Source organism: Molothrus aeneus, chromosome 3 (genome assembly GCF_037042795.1).
Source record: "Molothrus aeneus isolate 106 chromosome 3, BPBGC_Maene_1.0, whole genome shotgun sequence".
Classification (NCBI taxonomy): Eukaryota; Metazoa; Chordata; class Aves; order Passeriformes; family Icteridae; genus Molothrus; species Molothrus aeneus.
Window position 1 is genome coordinate 58,856,243 of NC_089648.1, and position 23,329 is coordinate 58,879,571.

Here is a 23,329-nt window from a genome sequence, read left to right on the forward strand (position 1 = left end):
ATTAGAAAAAAACTCATATAAAGAAATAATTTAAGAGTATAAGACTAAAACAATCCAGGAACTCCATAAGCAGAATGAAAGTCTTTTCAGAGAGAAGCTGCTGCAGCAGGCTAAACCTATGTCTCAAATTTTTCTCAGGAGAAACTACAGGACCAGCAATGCTGCATTTTATGAATGAGCAAAACCAACTTAGGATCTGAGGAAAGCAATATAATACAGTTGCAAAAAAGATTATTTAGGTAATGTAAGAGGCAGGACCCTACCTCCAAACCTGGCAAACTCAACAATTCTGCTCAGTTAATAACATAAAATTCCACTTCCATAACCATACTGAGGGTGCCAGATCACCTTTCCATCCTTTACACAGCTCCAGCCTTAGGGCAGCCATCATGATGACTAACACTGTGCCAAAACCCTTCTGCTGCTGAGAAAACTCATGCCTTCCCATCCATTAAGCCACGTACAACTGAGCAGTTGAAAGCATTTGTCGATCCCTCCTGCAGAACTCGGCACTGCTCTGCAAGAAGGGTTTGGTTCATTGCCTCCCAGGGAGAGTAAATTGGAATCACCAGGGAGTAGTTAAACTATCAACCTGTCAAGAACCCAAGCCCGGTTTCACGGATTTTATCCAGCAACCACTTCATGTAAAATACAGAAGCAATTCTGGAAGAGATTGTAACCCAGCATTGTAAACCTATCATTTTAGAGTACTGCTCTTTATTTCCTGATGAAACTTGCCCAAAAAATGTGCTTTGTTCAGGAGGGGCAGATGTAACCATCAGTCTGATCCACAGGCAGTGATTAAAAAGCTTACTGAAGAAGTAGAAAGTATATTTTTTAATAGTCTTAGGCAGAGGAAGGACAAAACTCATTGTTTGTATGATCTAAATTTTTTTTTTTGAGTTACTGCATATAAAGGATGCAGAGCCATAACAGGTCCTCTGAATAGATGTAAAATTTAGCTTATTCTAGGAAAAAGTTTGTGGTGTAGCTCCACAATTATTTCCTCTAATGACAAAACTGCCCTGACTTTGGCTTTTCACACCGCAATGTATCTGAGAAACTCATTGTGGGGCTACACATCAATAATGGAAATCGTATTTTAAAAAGTCTGTGAACAGTATCAGAAACTGAATAGGATATTTATAGACTAAAGATACAATTTAACACATGCTTTTGTCTTTATCAGTTCCTTACTTGCCAACAGCACATGGCTCCCATTTTGGCCACTGTAAGGTTCCTGTATACCCCCGTGTATTGCAAAGGGTCCAGACATCTTTGCCCTACTTCAGTTTCTGATGTCTGACTATGTTCAGGACTTTTGAACTTTTACAAATTTTCCCAACCTGAGCTCAAGCTGGAACTACCTAAGGAATATGGAACTATGTAGTGTCCTACATGAACCCTGAAGGGAGCTGAGGCTTTCCCTCAACACAGCACTGGTGAGGCCCCACATCTGGAGTGTTGGGTCCAGTTCTAGTCTCCTCAGAACAAAAAAAGACATGGACATACTGGAGCTGATTGTGTGACGGGCCACAAAGATGATGAAGGGACCTATGGGGAATGGCTGAACCAGCTGGGACTGCTCAGCCTAGAGAGGGCTCCAGAGGATCTCGTACAAATACCTAAAGGAGGTACAAAAAAGAAGGAGCAAGCTCTGGAAAGAGTCAGGACAAGGGACAATGGGCACAAAGTGAAATGCAGGAGGGTGCCTATGACCATTAGGAAATCTCTTTTGCTGTAAGGGTGACCAAGCACTGGCACAGGTCACAAAGGGAGGTGGTGAGGCCACTCTCCTTGGGATTATGCAAAAATCATCTTGACATAGTTCTGGGCAACCAGCTCTACATTGTGAAACAGCTCTGCTTGAACAGGAAGGGGGGTGGACAAGATGACCTCTCCACAAGTCACTTTCAACTCCAACAGTCCTGTGATTATCTGAATGAAATACTTCATTTTATGTTAATACGGAAACATTTTTGTAGTAGGTCTGTCAGGCATGAAGTTTCTTTATGAAAGAAAGCTATTTTGATAGCTTTACCTTGGTACATTTTTCCCAAGTGAGTACATTTTTCAGTACCTACTATCTGTGTTAAAATTAAAAGTTCATCCCCTGCTATACTTACAAAGGAACTACCATTCCCACATATGATAGTATGTGAAAAGTCTTTTAAGCTGTGATTTAATGTAGCTATTAAGGAAATAAAAAGCATACATCATTCAAATCTTTAATAGTGTTTTCCATTCTTAAAATAATACTTACTGCCAAACTAAAAAGAGCATGATGTTCTTTCTATACAAAGTTTCTCATAGCAAAACCACTTTAAATACATTTCACATTTCATCAGTAAAAAAAGCGTTCAGCCTTTCCATGTGTAGACATGTCACTGAAATCAATTACTCAGGAAGAAATATCTTGCGGCAGGCTAGTAATTTAGGCCAATGTTGTGTACAGTGTCATGATACCCAATTATACTTTGGTATGTAAGATTAGAGATCATGGAGGAAAAAACAGGTCTTACAACAGACATGTGTAGAGAGACATTTTATTGCAAAAAATAGCAAATGTCTTAAGAACACAAACCAGTGAGTTATTAAAAGCTTCATAGCAAAATATTTAGCCAACTCTGTTACAATATATAGGCTTGAGGTTCTAACAGTTAACACTATGCCTCAACTCATCGAGCAAGTAATGCTCCTGATACATAAACATTGCGCAGTTGAAATACGGAGCTGAATATTTCATTAAAAAAAAAAGAGAGAAGGTATTTTATCCTTGATCTTTCATAATCTAAGTAATTGAGAAATTACAACATTTTAACAAGCTTGATTCTTTTTGGGAAAAGCCATTAAAAATAATTCCTGAGTACTTAGAGTAAGTGAATATATCAAATCCGGCCAATTAAGACCAACACCCTGTTGGGTGAGCCTTGCAGCTTTGAAGGGACATTCTCTAACGTGGCTGTAATGGCAGAATCATGGCCTAAACAGCAATGAAATATATGAAAACCTTCTGATACACGCATTCCAATTCTCCTTTTCTTTAGCAATAGCCTACAACTGTCAACTGTGAAGCTTGCTTTGCTGAGAAAAACATTGTTTAAAATGTCAATTCCTTTTGCAAAATCTTGTAATGCAAATTGACACAGCTAAGCCTTCGGTAAACCATAATACCAATAATTATGTGAAATATGTAAATAAAAATTTAGGCAAGGGGCTTTCATACTATGTTAGCATAGGTATTGACCTGTATGCTTTGTATCAGTATCTTGAACATGGAGATCTAGTTACTTAGCATCTGGTTATTGTAATGAGAGGCAATATACTCATTCTCCATTATTGTCTTCAGATGCAAGTTACAATATCATCTTATAATACACCATGTTTCTAAAATCCTGTTGGCATTCATCATTTTCCTAAGATTTTAATTGAATCTTTCTATTTTGATTTTAAAACTGCTGCCAATCAAAGTGGTTTAAAGACTAAATCCCAGAAAAAAATTCAGATTTCTTACTTTATGTATGCTTTTCCAAAATTACAGGATTAAATTACAATGGATGTAGAAAGATTATTGTACAAAGCATAGTTAATAATTCACAACACTGGTATTCACTTGATCAATTACAGTGAATTCACAAAAATGGTTTTATTATATCCACTCTTTTCTATCCACTCACCCCAGTATGTAAACAAGTTTCTCACTATGACAATGGCAAGACTGCAGTTTCTGAGATGTACTGCAAGTGAAAGACAACACCTAGGAATAAAGCTCTGGATTTCACAATTCCAGTATGTGCTCCTGTTCACTTCCCATTCTAGACCACAAGACCATTGCTTTCAGTCTCTTGCAGTCTTTAAATCAAGAGAACTTACAGGCAAATTGAGCTTTTTTTCCTAATGCAGTCTCTTTCGGTGAAAAGTAACATGCGTATATAGAACAAAAGAGATAGTGACTTGGGAATAATCGGAATCAGTCGTAACAAAACTGTCCAAGCAATGACAATGTACAGTATTGCAGCCGAATGTTACTGAGACAAGAAACCCTTGGTTTTACAATGATGAAGATCTCTGTTCGCACAAGCCAATTTTAATGGGCTATTAAGCATTTGGTAAAGAACAGGCTTGTACAGTCTCACTGAAAAGGAAACACTTGTCAAAATGCTTTTTTAAAAAATACCGTATGATATCTTCTAAATTGCAATTTAAATATTAAAATCTTGTTTCAGAAGTTCCTCGCTTCAGGTTGTTACTCAAAAACTCATCATGTTCAAAACTCAAATTATTATGAGATCTTGATATCATAAGAAGCTTTTCCTTATTAGTGAAGTCTTTCTTGACTGCGGCTTGTGGCACAAGTAACCTATCCATCGGGTCCTCCTTGTTTTCTAGTTTCATATATCCTTTACTGTTGCTCCGATCCAGTCTGGGCCAGCTGGGGTGTTTCCTTTGTTCAGCTTGGACGGTGAGCGTAGATGGACCCCTGTCCAAATCCAGGGACTTAGAATGTGAAGACAGAAGATGCAAAGATGTGTTGGAACCAAACTGCTTCCTGGCAGCACCAGGAGATAAAAGCTTTCCTGTGCTTGGTCCAAGAGTCATAGAAGATTTGAAGGGATCAGATGGAGTGTCCACAAAAGAATTGTGTCGTGGCAGCATGGAAGCAGCTGGTCTGTAGGATTCATTGGTATCAGTTAGTGGAATTGCAAGAGAATCCATTGACAGATTTCTAGACTGACTCCTGGTGATCTCTGAGTCCTCAGTTATGTTGTCTATACTGGGTTCATCTATAACACAGTTATTCAGTTTAATTACTGGCAGTGTGAAAGCACTAATGGAAGAAGATACAATGGATTTTGTTTCACACTTTATAGAGTTAGTGTTTTTGTCATCTGAAGCCTTGCTGGAATGAGGGTAAAGTCCAAAGACTGAACCAGATTGCTCAGCCAGCAGAGGTGGCAGGAGGCTACTAGTGGTCCTATCTTCATTTAGGGTAATCTCGTCTTCTTCAGCAGAACTATCCATTCTAAGATTGCTCTTGAAGCCAGAGAAAGGCGCAACCGTGTTCGCAGCCAGCCGTGATGCACAGGAGCTCCCGCTGTGCTGGAGTTCTGCTTCCCCCAACAAGCCAGTGAAGGCACCACTCAGCTGCTTTTGTTCCCTGATCCTCAGGGTGTGGATGTCTATTACAGTGGAGTATATGTCTCTCATGTGTATAATTTTTGTTTCCTTGTCACGGTTTTCATGGAGAATGGCATTTGCACAGATAAAAATGAAGATTCCAATGCCCATAGTGAAAGGTCCCAGCATTTTCATCTTATCCGAGTGCACGTGCTGTTCAAAGAAGCGAAGCAAAATGCTTCCTTGGCTTCTTGGGGTCCGGGTTTCATTTACAGATGGATTATCTTCAGAGCCTAACAGCTGTTCCTTCTGGGGCCAGTATCCAAGGATGGCCATTGCAATTCCAAAGAATGCGATAAGCACTCCCAAAACAAGAAAGAATCCCGATGGAGAATAGAGACGGATTTTGCCCCTGACAATTACTACATCTGTCCTGGGCCGCCGCCGAACTGGTTTCTTCTCCTCAGGAACTGGTACTCCAGCAAGATTTACATGTTGCTGAGATCTGGCAGAGTCTTGCCTTTTTAAGGCAGCCAGTCCTGTTATGACTCCTCCAGTTGCTATCATAGTTCTGTATTGTGCCCTGGAGAAAAAAAGAAGCAGAAATGTTGAGGCTGTCTCTACAAAACTAAATAGTTTTTTGTTAATATGAAAATATTTATTGATCATTAAAACACTCCTGACTATAGCTCCAGTTGCGGCATAGTCACAGTTTCGAGATTCACGTGGTATCATAAAAAAAAATTCTTTTCCCAACATCCTTTTTCATTGTAAATATAGATAATAAAGCTTCCATCAGTGATATAGACAGTAAAGCTAGTGCTCTTAGTGGTGATATATCAGGAATAAAGATAAAATATCCAGAAGTCTTACCAGGTAATTTATCTCTGGACTGGTCTGCAGCAAAGTCAATAATATATTATTACCTTGTTGATAATTTCAGCACTTTAGCTACTAGTTATTTTTAAAACTTCTGAGACATAATGTCTGTGACTATAGTTCATTCTACATTTCCCCTTCAAGAGATCTTTCCTGATAGATTTCAGCATATATTCATACATATTTATTACAGCCCTTAAATAAGCTCTTATCAAGTCTATTCAGATTTCCTGAGTCTCAGCTGAAGAATCATTTTTTCCTTTCTTAATAATGCTGATCCTCACATATCTAGATATTTTCCCCCTTTGTTTGTTCCTCTTGGACTATAGGTCAAACACCTCCGTTAAGTTTTATCAGACAAGAAATTTTCATAAATTTCAAATTAATAATTCCAAATTTTCTTAGTTTTAAGAGGAGATTTTATTTCATTTTAGACTTTGGTACCTGGTTGCCTGTTACATAAGAAATATTAACCAGCAAGGGTTTAAAGAGAAAGTCATATTTGATCATTTTTTATGAGCAAAAGTAACAAATAAACAACACAGTTCAGGATAATTCTATTTTACAAGGCATTTTGACTCAAAAATAATTTCTGTGCTTAATTAACTAGTATTCGAATTAATGAGAGATGAAATTATAGAGTAAAATTAAGGTACTATAAGTTAGGTATGAAAAAATTCCGTCCTCTTTGGTAGTGTTATTATGCTCAGAGATAAAGAAAGACTGACAGCCTGTTGCAGAGGAAAAGGCTCTGTGTTAAAACTGGGGGCAGTTTAAGAAGCAAAACCAAAGTGGGACTGAATGAACAAAGAGAGGTGCTGAAAAGCAGAGGTAAAGCAAATTGGTTACTGCTTGCAATTTACAGGCAGTGATTCTCATCAGATCCCTCAAACTCATTTTGTTTTAAATTTTAGCAGTGCACCTCTGGTAAGAAAAACCAAAAAACATTAGATCTCTTGTGTTAGGAGAAGCAGACAGACTCTGTTATATGACACTATCACAGATTTCCAGCACTGCAAGCAGGTGTCACATAAGCACATCTACAAGCAGCAATCAGCCCAACCCACCAAATATGAACTGGATTAGGAAATTAATTAGGCATTTGGAATAGGTGACTAAGTGGAAGGAAATTGAAAACAGCAATTTATATGACAGAAAGACTAACAACCCTGAACTCCTGCCTTGCACCCTCACTATTAAAGGACCGAGGGCTTCCTCTCTTTCTGGGAAACCTTTCCTTTACGAAGAAAAGACTTGAAAAGGTCTAGGCTGATAAGTATGCTGCATTTTCTGAATTTTTGCAAGAGAAATCATAACATTATTCCAAAAATCTCAGAAATTTCACTTGTACTCTCAGGTTACATGTTCATAATCTCTCTGGGAATTTTCAGACTTTGTAATTAATTTCCTTTTTGATACTACCTGGACAATTTCCATACTTCAGTGCAAATTAATGTCTTGAATGCTTCATTATTTTTTTTTAAGATAAAAATGTTTAAATACCCCAAAGAAAGTTATTTGACATTGATAGTCTTTCAAACTTTCCCATGTGCTTACATGTTTATGAGTTTCAGCCAAAGCAATAGTTCATTATTCTGTAAAACAATGTTTTGAATGTCTGGACAGAAATAAACAGGACTTAGTCATTACAAAAGATGTTATATTTTGTTATGACTCAATTAAATATAATTTGTTTTCTCTATTAAATAACTTAAGATAATTACAGCACTTCTTTACTGAAATGTAAAATCATTTGGCTCTAATCTAATTTGTTCCATTAATCTTTTACAATTGCCAGACCTTTGTGGTGAACAAGGAGTTTCCATATTCATGTGGTATTTTACAGGCACACACGAACCCACTCTGCTCCTTCTCAGGGCTGCCAAGGAAGGGAACAGGTATAGCAGTTTAGTGCTAAATTCACACTGTGCCTGTTGGCAGGATTTGTTATTTTATGTACTGTTCTCTGCTCATCACAGCTACCTGAATTGCACCAAGGGTGAACAGAATAAGCTTACATCTGCTTGCTAAATATTTTAAACATACCTTTAGCAAGATCTCTCCTCTAACTCCAAAAAGCAGAGCAAATAAAAACATGCTTAAGAATTACATCTGGGGGTATCTTTCTGTAGAAAGTTCTTATTTGCAAATTTTGCAGAAACTGGGAAGCCATATCTCAAATTCACTATTATCTATTACTTGAAGGACAGAAATTCAGATTTCTGAAATTGAGAAAGAAAGCAAGATCTCTCAAGGTTCACAGCTGGGTTCCAAACTATTCTATGATTCTGTGATTTCAGGGGAACATATTCCTCTCTTCCTTTTAACTGCATCAGAAATTGGGCTCAGGAGAGAAAAAAGTCTGGCTGCCAAAAGACACAAGCTTATTTTGTACATAGAAAGAGTCTCTTTCCTATTTCTTGAGTTTACATCAATATTATTGTACTTTCTTTCACCGAAAAAATCACAATCAAGTTTATAAATAATAATTTGTAATAAACCAATTTTGCTATTTTCTGCAGCTGATAAAATCAGTAGTGTTAAAATACATATTGGTATGAGATGGTTTCACTTCATCCTAGCAGCTTTACCAAACCAATTACAATGAAGTGTATATTAATAAGAAAACCATATTTTAGAAAATACTGTATTTATAATAGATGTTATTTGATACATATGATACATATGATTTATTCTGCAAATCTGTTTCATTTTGTCACATACCAGGCACAATATGAGTGCTGCTCATTAAATGCTGCTTAAAATAGAAATAGATTGGTGGAGTTCCACCTTTCCATCCTTGAGGGAGGCTCACCAGGAGTCAGATGACTCCCATGCCTCCCACTGTCAGGCAATAGGACACCTGGTGGATGAAGGGGAGTGGAAAGGGGTCCCTATTTGGGGAGGTAATAAAAATTCCTCCAGACCCCCATCCCCTACCCAGGCGCCACTTCGGAACAGGTACGAGACCCCGGATCTAGAGGGTCAGCCAGAGGACCCAGAAGAAAATTATCTGCCCAGGGAGCCTCCCAATTACACTCTGTCTGTCAGAAGGACCAGCACCTCTGACATCAAAAAGAAAAGAATGGTAGTTGTAGTGGGTGATTCCCTCCTGAGGGAACAGAGGGCCCCATATGTCAACTGGACCCATCCCACAGGGAAGTCTGCTGCCTCCCTGGGGCCCAGGTACAGGATATCACTGAGAGACTCCCTGTGCTGACTCAGCCCTCTGATTATTGCCTACTGCTGATACTTCAGGCTGGCAGTGATGAGATGGAAAAAGGAGTGTCAGGGCAACTGAAAGGGACTTTAGGGCACTGTGTCAAGTAGTTGACAGGGCAGGAGCACAGGTAGTGTTCCACTCAGTCCCTTTGGTGGCTGCAGAGCACAGAGCAACTGGAAAGAATGGGTTTCATAGGATGTTCTAGTAGCTCCAACTAACTTCTCATTCCACTACTATTTTTTTCTTTCTGTGACCTAAGAGGCCAGAAAGAAAAAAAGGCCACCTTAATACCCATCTTTCCAGCCTACTGACTAGGCCACCTTAATACCCATCTTTCCTGCCTACTGACTAGCTTCACCGCACAACTGTACTGCTGCCAAGTAACTTTTTTTTCAGAGATGGCCTTGATGCCTCAGGTTTTAGCTTTTATAGTTTTCAGATTCTATTCTGCTTTAGTGTGTAGGGGGATAAAATATAAGAAAATAAAGACAGTGCAGAAAGTAATCTTACCCCTAAGGAGTTGCAGCTGGGCCACTTATCAAAGATTAGGAACAGGCCTGACTTTAACAGGCCACAGCTGTAACCAATGAGAAGAAGAGTGCTATAAAAGAGTGGGGTGGCTGGTTGAAAAGGGAACTAGAGTCAGTTGGCTATTTTGGGAAGAAGAAAGAGTCAGTGCTTGGAGGAGCTGCCCATGAGAAACACCAAGAAGGTGTGAAACTTTTGTGATAAGGAGACAACAGTATGGAACCCCTGCAATAAGATGACAACGTTAGTGTCTTAAGTCTAGGCTTTGTATTAAGGGATAGTAAGCTCTCTTCACAGAGTAGGTAGACAAAACATCTCCTTCTCCAGCTGGGGACCCAAAGACAACCAATCCAGATCTCAGGCTCAAGAGCATAAACAATGGTGGACCGAAGATAGAAAACAAGAAGGATGGGACTTCATGGGCTAAAACTGCAACTGGACAATTGCCTCCAATATGCTAATGGACCAAAACTTATAAAAGTGTGGGACCCCAGGACCTGTCATCTATTTTGTGGCCATTTTGGGTTGTGCTGCCCAAGGTGGATCTATTTGAGGCCTCTTAATAAATACCTACTTTATTATTTAGCTCCGTCTAGTCTCTGTTCTAGGTCAGCCTTCACAAGGCATCAGCCTAACTATTAAAAGTCTAATTAATCTCTCAGTAACTATTAGCAATTCTCAACTTGCAGTAAGCTTAAAAACTTGAGGCTTCTACTTTAAATGCCTGAAAACTAATGCCATATCTAATTTGTTCAACTATTTTGGTGTTATCTAAGTTCTTACTTCTACCTACAACTTAGTCTTTTGAATATGTGCAAAATAATTTGAATTATACAAAGATATTTCACTTAATTTTAAATTCTTCCCAGCAAAGATGGGAAGCAAACTTTTTTTTCTCTCATTTATTATTTGAAAAATGACTGAGAATTATGTGAAATTATCATAACTGTACATGTTATTTCCTTGCAGTTTAACTTGATGTAGAGCTTTCTGAAAAGTTCATTTCTTGTGTGTCAGCAAAAAAATTAATCATTATTGCAGTAAGAAGTAGTGTGTGAAATCAATCAGATTTTTTATTACTGTAGCATTTCCTATCTGATTATTTCAGCTTATTAGGAAATTTATTTTCCAACAGTATTTGATTTGTTATAATTTAAGTTACTAAATTTTGAATTTTAACAAGAACACAAATTTTAATATCAGGGAAAGTTTCTTTCACATTTGATAAGCCTAGAATCCCAGAAATTATGGAGGTGACAGACTGTTAACTCATAAAATGTTTCTCATAATCAAGAATGCAAATGACAAAATCAAAAGAGAAGATGCAACTGAGTAAACAAATTAATATTAAGCTGTATTTAACACATCTATACTTCCTCTTGATGAACAATGTATACATATCAATGCTATCTCTGCATAGAAGTTGTCATCTGGTACAATCTGTCCTATTCCAAGGGTAAAAATATCCAACTTTATAGGCCCAAAGGGATTAATCATTCTGGTAGAGACTATACAGCAATAGTCAAACAGAGTAGTTCCACAAGAAGCACAGAAAACCATCTCAAATTACGATTTTATTTAGCAGCAATTTTTTATTTAGCAGAGCTTAATAAGCAGCCCCTCCAACAGGACGACCTTGCAATGATTCTCCCTTCTCCTATCCATTCATCAAAACATGGCCTGGCTGAACAGATTAAAAAACAAAGCAAGCAAAAACTGTCTTTTGCATTCATGATTATGGGGTATTTTAATTTCACTTTAATTGATGATAGCTGAGAAGAAAGCACATGGAATGTGGCACTGAAAATCTTCATAACTTCAGCTGGTATTTCAAAGTCATGCTAGCAAAAGCCAAGGATGTGACATTTAAAACGTTAAAGCTTTGGAATCTCCAGGTGAATCCAACTCATTTGGGTTCAAATTCCCTTTAACGGTGTCTCTTCTAGGCTGTAAAGGGATAAACCTTAGGGACTAATCACACCCTTTTAACCCCGTGGTTGCCAATCAGTCCAAATTGTGCAAGCAGTTTCACAGCACAAAAAAGCAAAGGCAAGCTGCCCACAGGCAAGACAAGAGTACCAGGGTGTCCAAGTGGCAGCAGTAAGCAGAAAGTCCACTGCAGACACTGAAAGAGAAGGTTCCCTAGGTGTTGGCAGACCATGCAACTATATCCAACAGTCTGTATCTGCTTTACAATAGTACCATGTTAAGCAGTCAAATCTTTGCAATCATAACTGAAAAAAGGAGCTTGCTATTAAGGACACATCTGTTGGGAAATCTGGAGTCTGACAGTGCTCCAGTTATTTTAAAAAATCGAGATCTGGCAGTGGTTTTCAAATCTGCACTGTACTGGTTGAAGCAAGACCACAGGGGCCCAGCAGTTACCTCTGCAGAATCTGTGAAAGACAACTAGCCATGGCACATCAGAACTTTTTCACTGTCCTACTATACAAATTTGGGAACTCAAAGAAGGGAAAATGAACTTTTAAAAAACAAGTCCAGGCTTTAATGAGAGTTACAAGATCTCATTTTTATACATATTTTTATAACTATACTGTGTCATTTTGAAGCACACACAAAGGGTACCTTTGCATTGTACAAAGGGTCACAGTTCCTTTCTATCAAAGTGACTCGGATGCAAATTTCAATTGTGGCAGGTAATTGAAGGAGACACACTGAATCCACAGTGGATATATCAAATACCTATTTCCACTCAAATTCATTCTATTTCATTAGTAAACCTGGACCATGGCACACTTAATCAAGATCATTATGACAGTCCACTGCCTTGAACTAAAGCACAGCAAGGAAGCACAAGTATGCCTGTGAGTAACCTGACTTCCTAACCTAGCTTTCCTCAAGCTCTTACACTGTGTCTTCATAACTCAGTGGAGAAGTTATAAAATTATACCAAATCACAGCAATTACAATAAGAAAGCCTTGACCCTTTGCTGTAATTTGGAGGGGGGGGGGGGAATGAAACTCATACCAAAGCACCAAACTAGTCTAACAAAGTTATACTTAATTAAGTAATTCTCTCAAATGGACAGGGACCAGACCTTTCTTACAGAGACACAACTGATCAATACCCAAGTAAGTCATCACAAAGATTCCATTTCTGTTGGCAGTAATACAACCCTCTATTTCCTTTAGAAATCTTTTTCTCTCCTTCAGGGGGAGAAAGTTCCTTCCTTTAACCAGTTTGCACCTCTTGTGCATGTCATTGTCTCATGTCCTAAGACCATCTGCTTGGTTCTGGCTTCTTGATCATCCCTCTGTAGGTACTGGGGGTTTGTCCTCCCAGAGCCTCCTCTTCCTCAGGGCTGAATCCCTGAAGAAGGATTTAGCCTCTCAGCTCAGTCTGTTCTCAGAAGACAGCTTAAAGTCCTGTCTCTGTTCTCAGAAGACAGCTTAAAGTCCTGGAGCTCCATGCTGAACTTGCTGTAGTCTGCAAACATCTTTCTTCACACTTTATTAATAGGAAACTCCTTTTTTTGAAACCACCTGGGCTTTTATTTGACTCTAAACTAATGTGAAATTATAATAAAAAAATTGCAGACTTGGAAATACTGATAAATATAATTGTAGGATAAGAGAGAGTGCCTGTTACTCAGATTTGGGGAGTGCTGTGACTCCATGCTTTAAATCACAGCAAAAAAAATCCCTTTTGAATTACTTCATCACTTACAGTATCTGCCATATACGTTAATTATTCCAACTATTATGCCAAGGTCAAATGTAAGGTGAACACCCAGCAGTACTGCATAAAGATGAATGCCTGAGCTGCTTATCCTCTTTGCTATTATTTCTCCTTCAGCCTGATCCTTTCAGTGGGTCATATATTGTAATTCTATGCAAAATCAGCAACATTCAATACTGGCAGCATTACACAGAGCTCGTTAGCTACTCACAAAAGCACAGAACACACATCAAAGAGGGAAAGAAGGAACCTGAGTTTCTATATTTTGTTTTCAAGACGCTGCTCTATGACTTGGCCTAGATTTGGTCTGCCAGTTTTTGCCTGGCCCAGTCGAACTCACTTTTAAATTTGTTCCATCCACAGCTATGTCTACTGGCACACTGCAGCAGAGCAGGTGTGAGTCTAGAGAAGTCATGGATTTTACTAAGGTAAAACTCACGAAACACGAGGTGGCTGCCAAGGTCTCCTGTGTCTGGAACAGCTTCCCAGTCATTATACAGTGAACCAAACATGTTCTCAGGTCACAAAACACCTGTCTCACACAGCATACACCCACTTGTCCCACCATTGTCATGTGTGATGTCCTGAATTACCAGCTGTCCGTCTCTCTCTAGCTGCACCATTTTAGTTAAAGTCTTAGATGATGAACTAAAGAAACACAAGATCTCAGGCACTGCATGTACTTATCTGTGGAATGCTTACATAACCTCTGTATCCACTGTATTAAACTATCAGTAAATTCAGAGCTATTAACTTGTTTTTGGAAGTGTGCACCTATAACTTCTTTACTTATGCATAAAAATTTCCACTTCCTATGCACATATACATCACATCTTGTTCCAAAACCTATTACAGACTAACAGCAAAAAACAAGGAGCTAAAAAAAGACTGGGGAAACAAAAATGGCAAGTAGCTTTATACTATTTGAAGAAAAGTTCTTTAAAATGCAATTGATTAGTAAAATTTTAAAATTTTCTTCCTAGAAGAAAAAAAAATCCTCAGAATATGCACACAGAAAAATAAAAACTGGATAACAAGGTTTTACTGTTGCTTTTATTTTCTTTCATTATCCAGTTTGTCAGAGTTTCTCTACTAAAAAAAAGCTAGGATTTTTTTAGCCTAAACTGAGCAAGGTGACAACTGCCCTTAATGACTGAAGTGACAAAATCTGTTTCCAAGCTACTTCAGCACTTTAGTTTGTTTAAACCCATTTTCTAGCGAAAATCAAATGGAAGCAGATATTGGCTATTTAGCCAAATATTCATAATTATTTTAGATACTTTCATCAATTCAAATTATTAGCGTTCAGATTCAGTGCATAGAAATCCTGGTTAATATATGTCTACAGGTGAGAATAGTAAACTATTTTAAACCTTTTATGCCATGCAATCTGTCACTTTCTGTATCAAGAGAAAGTAAAGCATTTCATTGAAAATAATCACTTTATAAGCACAAACTAATTTAAAATGTGTAAAAGAAGCAGGCAGATATTTATGTATTTATTTTAATTTGGGGGTTTTTTTTGTTTTTATCTTTTAGACATCACCAAGAAAAAAAAGGAGCTTCTTTTAGAAGAAAGTGAAAATTTTAAGGTAATACTATAGCCTATCAACCCCAAAACTGAAATCCAAAATGCACAGAACTAATCTAAATTGTGAAGCAAGTTCACACAATGCAGATCAGAGACCAGTTGTCAACCACAAGTCATGAAATAAGTTTTATAAAGGTCTCTAGATGTTTATGAAAGACTGAATGTGCAAAAGCAGAGTAAAGGATTTGTTCTCTGTCGTCTACTGCAAAGGAAAAGCATGACTAAACACTTCAGGGTTTAGCATGCCAGACAAGCTTAGTTTCCTAATAAAAACCAAACATGAAACAAGATCAGAAATGTTAGGAAATACCTTCATTTTCAAGCCCTAGGATTGTTGGTTCTTCAATTCTTACACAAAAAATCTTGAATAAGACAGTGACTGACATTTGGTGTGGGGGTAAAAGCACAGCAACGCTGGGGTGCTCTGGCTACAGTGTTACACTCCCATATCATCCAGCTTAACTAGCAATATGTTACTTGATTTAGTCAGAGACAAAATCTCCAGCCTGGACACACACCTACTATGTGTAAGCAAGCAGCTCTCAAGACCAAACACCAAACAAATGTCCTTATCTGCACTACATGCTCAGTTAATCAAGTTAATTCACAGGTTCTAACAATTGTAATTTCCCACTGCATACAAGTCCAATGACTCTAAGAACAAAGAGTACCAGGAACAAAATGGAGTAGGTATTTCACAGAAGGCTTAAGTAATACCCATATTAGATATGAAATCAAATCTATTTGCTCCACAACTAAGATGTCTGAGCAGCTCTTTCACCCTGACTTAGAAAATACTTCCTGTTCTATAAAACACACAAACTCAAAGGAGCAGAAGGTAGCATGCTGTGTTTACTGTCAAAAGACCTAGCACCAATTTTTTAAACATAAATAATGCAAGAATCTAACTCTGAAGAGTACTTAGTTATCTATACTGCGCAGTGCATTAGAAGATCTCAGTGATTAATAGAGGTACAAAAATTATGTTAAGTGCTCAAAAGCAACTGTGAAAGCCACAGATCTAGCCCTATTTGTCCATTAACCCTGGCAATGTAATTTTAAATTACATTGGCAAGAGATACTTAAATTTAAATTACAGTGGAAAGAGATACTTGTCTAGGAATTGAGGTGTCCCAAGTGCGAGGCCCTCCCACCAGCAGGGAACTTCTTCCTACATCATTGTAAAGTCCATGCATGGGGTCTTTAGAAGGAGAACTGGAATTTGGGGTCTCTGAGCACCCCAGTCACAAGGTGTGAGTGCTTATATGGCCAAGAGAAACATTTGCCATGGCACAACTGTGGCCCAAGCTATCATTACACTCACCATGTCTGTCATTTCCTTCTGAAATCTCTTCTGAAAATACGGGTCAGCATTAGGATGTTTCTTACACTGCAGGGCTTCATGCAAGTTAATCTACTCTGCCAGGCAACAACACAGATCAGCTCCTCCTAAAGTCTCTGTTGTTATCACTAGCAAGGTCACAGTACCTGAGCTGTCACATCTACAGACAGTTCCAGCATCTTAACACTAATTTTTGGTGATTCAGAGGTACAGGTGGACTCTCAATTACAATGCCATTGTATTTCATCACAGTGGCAGAAAAATCAGTGTATGAGGTTTAGGTTATCCTCTGTTAGCAAATCAATCATATAGCTATCATTATATCACAGCTATTATTAGGACATTAATAATGGAGTGAAAATTTTCTTGGGTCTCAAGAATCCCACAAAAATAAACAAACTGGTTAGTATGATGCTATTTCCAGTATGTCAACAATAGTTTCAAATGCTGGATACAAAAAGGGATAGTCAAGTACTCTTTCACAGAGAATGGAAAGCATAGTTCAAAAATAATTCTGGTGTACCACACAGTCAAACATTTTTATCCATTTATGGATGACAGAGAAATAAACTATTAGTAAGTTAACAGTAAACCTCAATTATGTCTTCAACTACAGACTAGAATGATCCTGCCAGACATCCACATGGGGGCATCAACAGAACCTGTAAGCATCCACACTGCTACTTAGCCTATTGATGGGTAAACACAAGTTACAAAGTACACACAAGAGCAGCAGTTTCAAGACACAGATTACTATTTTACATGTGTAAAACAACAGAAATGTTGAAATATGAAGCCACTTCTGCTACGCAAATTATCCATCACAAACAATTTCTTCTGTAATTGTAAACAGCTCTGTTACCACTTGTATTATAATAACCACTCTCTTTGTAGAACCCAAAACTAAAGGTACTATGAACAGAAGGAACCCACTGGGAGCAAAGTAATCTATGAGCAGTGAGACACTAAGAGAAAGACATGCTGAAACACTGTGGGCCAAATTTATGGAACTGAATCTTAAGCTTTGGCAGCAGAATTCACGTACACAGGATACATGACTTGCATAAAAACTCCATTTTTTCTTTTACCATCAAGAATCTGTGAACATTTTTGGGGATTAAAGCCAAACAATTCCTTGGTAGTACATGAAGAAAGGTCAGCTAAACAGAACAGAATAACTGCTACCTCCTCACTTCTACTTGCTTCCAGAATGTCCGAGTGTTGTAAACACAGGGCACTTCACACACAGCACATAACTTGTGAACCTTAAAAGGTCTGCCTCCCTCACCTCAGACACCTACACTCCATACTGCTGCTCTCCATTTTAAACATACACAGCTCATCCATGGGACCAAGTCCTCTGATATATGGCTGAATTGCTCTTACTTCACTTTTTATAAATCAGCATATTACTGACCTGCTGTTTTGCAGAAAACCACCTCCCTTCAGTTGTTCCAGTAAGACTGAGTTCCTAATAGAGAGCCTGTGGAACAGGAGGCTGCCAGGCCTTAGGAAAATTAGAATAATTCTAGCACATGAGGAGTGATCAACAGCAATGCTAGCTAAGGCATGGTGCCCTAGTTAAGGACCTATTAATGGATGCATTGCTGATAACATGCTGGCTTATCTGGTGTGTCGTGCATTTTCAGTGCCCTCCATTTGTAAGTCTATATATCTGTGTTTTAACATATTTGACCTACCCTGTAATTGCCCATGTAATTTAAAACATTATCTCAGTTGACTCGTGTGATCATGACAGATGTCAACACTGACTGATGCTAGTTAATATTTTAATTTAGGAGGAGATGCAAACTATTATTAGCATGTATTATAGGCTGCAATTTCTTCACAAAGACTTGCAGTAATTTTTTTGCTCCTTGAGGTCCTCATTTACTTTATTGTTACATCACCTCATGCCATTAATATTTTACTTACTTTGCTTTAGCCTGGATTTAGTCATTGTTAATTAAAGAGATAAATATCAGTTCAACTTAATGAATGTTCTCCTGACTTACACAAAGCCAGTATAATGTTCAGAATCAAGCACTTAGAAATTAGGCACATTTAAACTAAAGTGAATGCATAAGCATGATTGTTTGAGGCACCTTGTTAAAAACTGTTGATCTGTGATACAAATATAGACAGCATAAACAATTAAGAGATGATTCCAACAAGAAGTTAAAAGTCCAAAAGACTGAAAATATAGTCAGATTTTTCCAGTTAGTGTAAAATTTAAATTTCTAGCTTTAGAATCTTCTCAGATAATCACAGAACATTTGTACCTATCAGTCAGTCTGGTACGTCTAAACATTTAGTCAAATTTCTGAACACATTGCTGAAGAGAAAAGAAAGCAAGGGTCAGTAAAACTTAGCAGACTACAGAATGATAACAGATACAGTATGGGTTACTCTTTTTTCTTTTAGGAAACTACTGCAAAACTGCCAACTCTGTGTAAAAATAGGATGAAGAAATTGGGAGAAGATTAAGCTGAAAGTGTAGCTACAGGAAGCTGTCAGCAGCTCACATAAAGTTTTCAGTTCAGAGTGTAGGGGAAACAGTGAAATACAATGACACCAGCTAATTACTTTTTCAGTAGAAGGCTAGCAACACATTACCAAATTACTTCAAATAGATTTATTTAAGCAGTTAAAGCAACAAGTAAAAGCAACACTAAAATTATCTATCCATATTTGAAGGCATTCACTAAAACTCACAGAAAATAACCAGAACACTTTTTAACAAATCTTTATTTATGATTCCTCTTTTCTCACAGTTGTGTTCAAAGGTCACAATTCAACTCATGTTCCTCCTAGAGGAAATACAGCAGCAGTGCTAATGTAAGTATGGAGTAAGAGGCAGCTTTAAAATATAGCAGACATTATGGAACAGTTGGGACTGGCCAGATTATTCCAACCAGAGCATGCCTGAAGTGCAACCAGTCTCCAATTTTGTGAGATATTGTCACAGTGCGCTGATTCTGAACACAGGCACTGAGCTCTTCCACTTCCTTATGAAAACCTCAAGGGCTTTGAGTCTGCCAAAAAGGCCCTTCCTAGAAAAACATGGGTAAAGTAAATGGGTTGGAGAGCTAGATTAGTGTGCATATGTATTTATACAAGAGTTCAAGTTCATTATGTGACTAAAATGTGAACAAAGTAATTACTACTTTAACAGCAATGAAAGAAGTGCAGTAACAGTACAGTAAACCAGATACCTGATAAAGTAAAAGGACAACTGGGTTTTTTCTCAAACTGTGCCCAAGAATTAGCAGAGTAAATATCAAAAGAAAAAAGTTCTGTAAAACTGAGCTCATGAACCGAGCTTGACATTTGAAATAGTGGCTGATAGAGCTGCAAACACTGAGGACCACACAAAGTGAATAAAGAGATAGAGGAGCATGCAGAAAGATGAACCAGATCATGCAACTATGCACAAACAGCCTGGAATGTCAGACATAGAATGTAATTTAACCAAGGCATATGCCAAAAAAATTAAGGTAAGAAACGCAAACATGCTAGAAAGCAAGAAAAAAATCAAACCAACAAAGATACCTATGCAAGCAATGAAAAAACATGACAGATGATAATAAAATCAAAAGGGAAAGTAAAAAAAGCATCTGGTTAGAGAACTGTTTGATTTGTAGGAAATACGTAAGGTCTGTGGGAGTTAACTAGTCAGATACACATGCAGCTTCTGGCAGATTTGGCAGCTGATCACATCCTCCAGGTTCAGCTGGAGGACAAGATTTTACAGAACAAGATTCTCCTTTTCCTTTCACATCACATCACCATTCTTTCTCTATAGAAAGGATCTACTATCACCTGCCCAGAGGCCAAAATAATCACTTCACTGGTGCTTTATTTAGACTTCTCATTTAGGCTTCTCATTTACTCTTTCATTTTCCTTATCCTAGGGTATCAGTAAGACACCAGCAAGAAGCAAGAAGGCTTGCTGCAGTCCTCTCAGAAGTCATGGACTGCTCTATGCTTGTTCAGTACAGACAGCTAGCACAGCCACCATCAGACAGAGTGGGTCATAACCTCCCAGCCTCAGACACTTTACACCACCAGGCTGCCCTGAAACACATGCATGTGGCTTCTCAGGTTGCCTTGACATCTCAGGGTGTGGTTCTAGGAGAGGCACATCCCAACTGAGAGCATTCCAGGTTCCTGCAAACTCTTTTATGCTTCTGCCTTTCAAATAACTGAATTTGAGGAAAAGTTCAACACAAGCCTTTGGCAATTTTTCACAGCTAAGTTGATGAGTGGGTGAAAGAATGGGTCAGAACAGAGGGCACTCAACATTTCTGCTGTAGCCACTGAAAGCTAAATTCAGAAGTTGCCTACTACATAATTAGAAATATAATTTCTGTACTCTCAGAAAACAGGATAGACCATTTGGTATTTTTGTTGTTGTTAATATTGGCAAATGTCTATTTGTTGCAATGTTTTATTCAGGATCTTTGAAGGATCCTGCTGCAAACTGCAACCATGAACAAACACCCTGAGCCCTTCAGATCGATTAAATGCTGTGTCTAGATTTTTCACGTGGACAGTCCACCTCCATATGGTTCCAAGTCACATTTTCCAAGCTACAGAAAGATGCTTGTATAGTAGACCTCTATTACATGCTTACTGATAAAATGTGGCAGCCTTGTGCCACTCAGACAGAAGGAGACTTCCCCATCCTAGGAACAGTCAGTGACAATATTGACTCTGATGGTTTCCCAAGGGCTGTTACTTTGCCATAACAGGAGCACAACACTCAGCTCATCACTGCCAGACGTGCTGAAAGGAGGGAGACAATACTAGGAACTGCTTTATTTAAGCTGACTTAAATATCCAAACACAAACCCAACTGCTGTGCACTCTTCCTAACTTTTCAGTTCATAATTAACATGTAGATCCAGAAATCTAGCCTGAAAAATCCCCATTTGAGCAGCAAAATAATGGACCCATTTTGCAGGAAGTTTGTGTGTGCACATTTTATGGAGGCAGGACCTTAGAAGACAAACCCAGATGTGTCTGCCTGCTTTGGGACTAGTGAGACAGATCTCTAAACTAGCCTGGAAGAAATTACTGCTTCTCCAGCTCATAGGTCTTCCCAAAAAAGACTCCTTTGCATGAAGAATTTTTCTTGATAAAATATTCTCACTTGTATTAAAATCATTATAGAAATGTGACTAAAGAGCATTTTTGTTATCATCTAAGATTGACAGAACAGTTTGGGTTGAAGTGACCTCCAAGATCTAGTTCCAACCACCCTGCTATGGACAGGGACATCTTCCAGTAGATTATGGTGCTCAAAGCCTCATCCAACCCAACTCTGAACACTTCCAGGGATGGTGAATCTGCAACTTGTCTGAATAACCAATTCCAGAGCCTACCATCCTCATAGTAAATAATTTCTTCCTTATATCTAATCTAAACCCATCCTCTTTCAGTTTAAAGCAATTTCTCCTTGCCCTATGCCCTTTTATGCCCTTGTAAAAAGTCCTTCTCCTGCTCTCCTGTAGGCTCTGTTTAGGTACTGAAGGTGCTATAAGGACTCCCCAGAGCCTTCTCTTCTCTCAGCCTGCATTTATTGGAGGGGTGCTCCAACCCTCTGACCATTTTTGCAGCTTCCTCTCAACTCATTTCAACAAGTCATTAATCATTAACAGATGTTAATGACATCATCAGCATCAGCATCCCCTGGTGCCATAAATACCCCATGTGATCCTGCTCACAGAGGATCAGTATCTGTAAGAAGATTCTAATTTTCTTTCCATCTGAGGTATCATGCAGGTCATGCAACTCCTAAAGCAGGACCATGGCATCACATAAACTGCTTTTAGAGTTGCTGGGACATCCATGTCACTCTAAAAGCCACAAGTCCTGCAAGCTCTGAGAGTTGGCTAGAAATGGAGCCATCTTTTGTGTGCCATCTTTTTCTAGCTTGAAAATGTGCAATCCATGCATGATGCAACAATTCATGCATGCTACAACACCACACCCCTTCTCTATTCTATTCTATTCTATTCTATTCTATTCTATTCTATTCTATTCTATTCTATTCTATTCTATTCTATTCTATTCTATTCTATTCTATTCTATTCTACTGTTGTTACATTCACAAATAAGCATAGGGACACCTGTCCTTGCTAAGTGTCAAACAGCTCTAATTGCATCACACCACCATGTAACACTTGTTCTGCAAAAACAGTACTGAAGAACATTAGCAAAGTGAAGTACAGCCCACAGAATATTTATATGGAACCTTTAATTTTCCATCACTTCCTGATTATCTTCTGATTTGAGCTGTGTGACCCAGCTGAGCATTAACATTGATTTTTTTTATTTAATTACAGACACTCTGGCTTGGAGAGCTGTGACAAGCTGAAATTCAAATGAATAGGGCTTGCCCTGGCCTCCTCCTAATTCATGCTGGGCTGATTAATCCAATCCTGTTCTGATTTTCTGCAGTGCAGGATATGTTTATCCATTCCCATTCCTTCACAATGAGTGCTGTTCACAATTTGCATCACTGATTTACCACTGATTAACCATATGCCCCACATCAGCTTCGTGTACTTCACTGAAACTGTTATCACAGAAACCTGTTGCTGTAAAAGGAACAGGGGCAGTAAGAACAAGGCAAAGGGAGGCCAACCTGTGTTTTTGACGAAGGATTTACAGATTAAGATTTGTATGGGCTGCAAAAGGAATATATTCTTCTCAACATTTTTATTCTTATCCTTTTCTCTTGACAGCACATGTGGTTGCATTACAGCTCAATGGTTGAGAACCTTTATTTCATGGATAAAGTAAGTAGATTAAATCCATTCAGTGCTAACTCTACTGGCTCATGGAACGGGTAAGAAAGAGATGCTATTCTGAGCTAAAAAGTACTGACTCATGCTTCTTACTGTAAAATCATAACCAGATCCCATCATACCAAAACCTACT

General features: G+C 38.3%; 1 protein-coding gene across 3 annotated transcripts in view; it reads right to left on the reverse strand.

Annotated features, from left to right (window-relative positions):
* Positions 1 to 2,530: 2,530 nt before the first annotated feature.
* TMEM200A (transmembrane protein 200A) overlaps positions 2,531 to 23,329 on the reverse strand; it is a 52,915-nt gene continuing 32,116 nt past the window's right edge. For 2 of the 3 annotated variants that reach the window (XM_066547024.1, XM_066547025.1), the window contains exon 2: positions 2,531 to 5,701. In XM_066547024.1, coding sequence (XP_066403121.1) covers positions 4,210 to 5,685 — 1,476 coding nt within the window. In that variant the 5' untranslated portion in view covers positions 5,686 to 5,701 and the 3' untranslated portion in view covers positions 2,531 to 4,209. Of the gene's footprint in view, positions 5,702 to 5,991; positions 6,264 to 23,329 lie in introns of those variants that run through there. The other variant, XM_066547026.1, reaches the window with a different exon arrangement.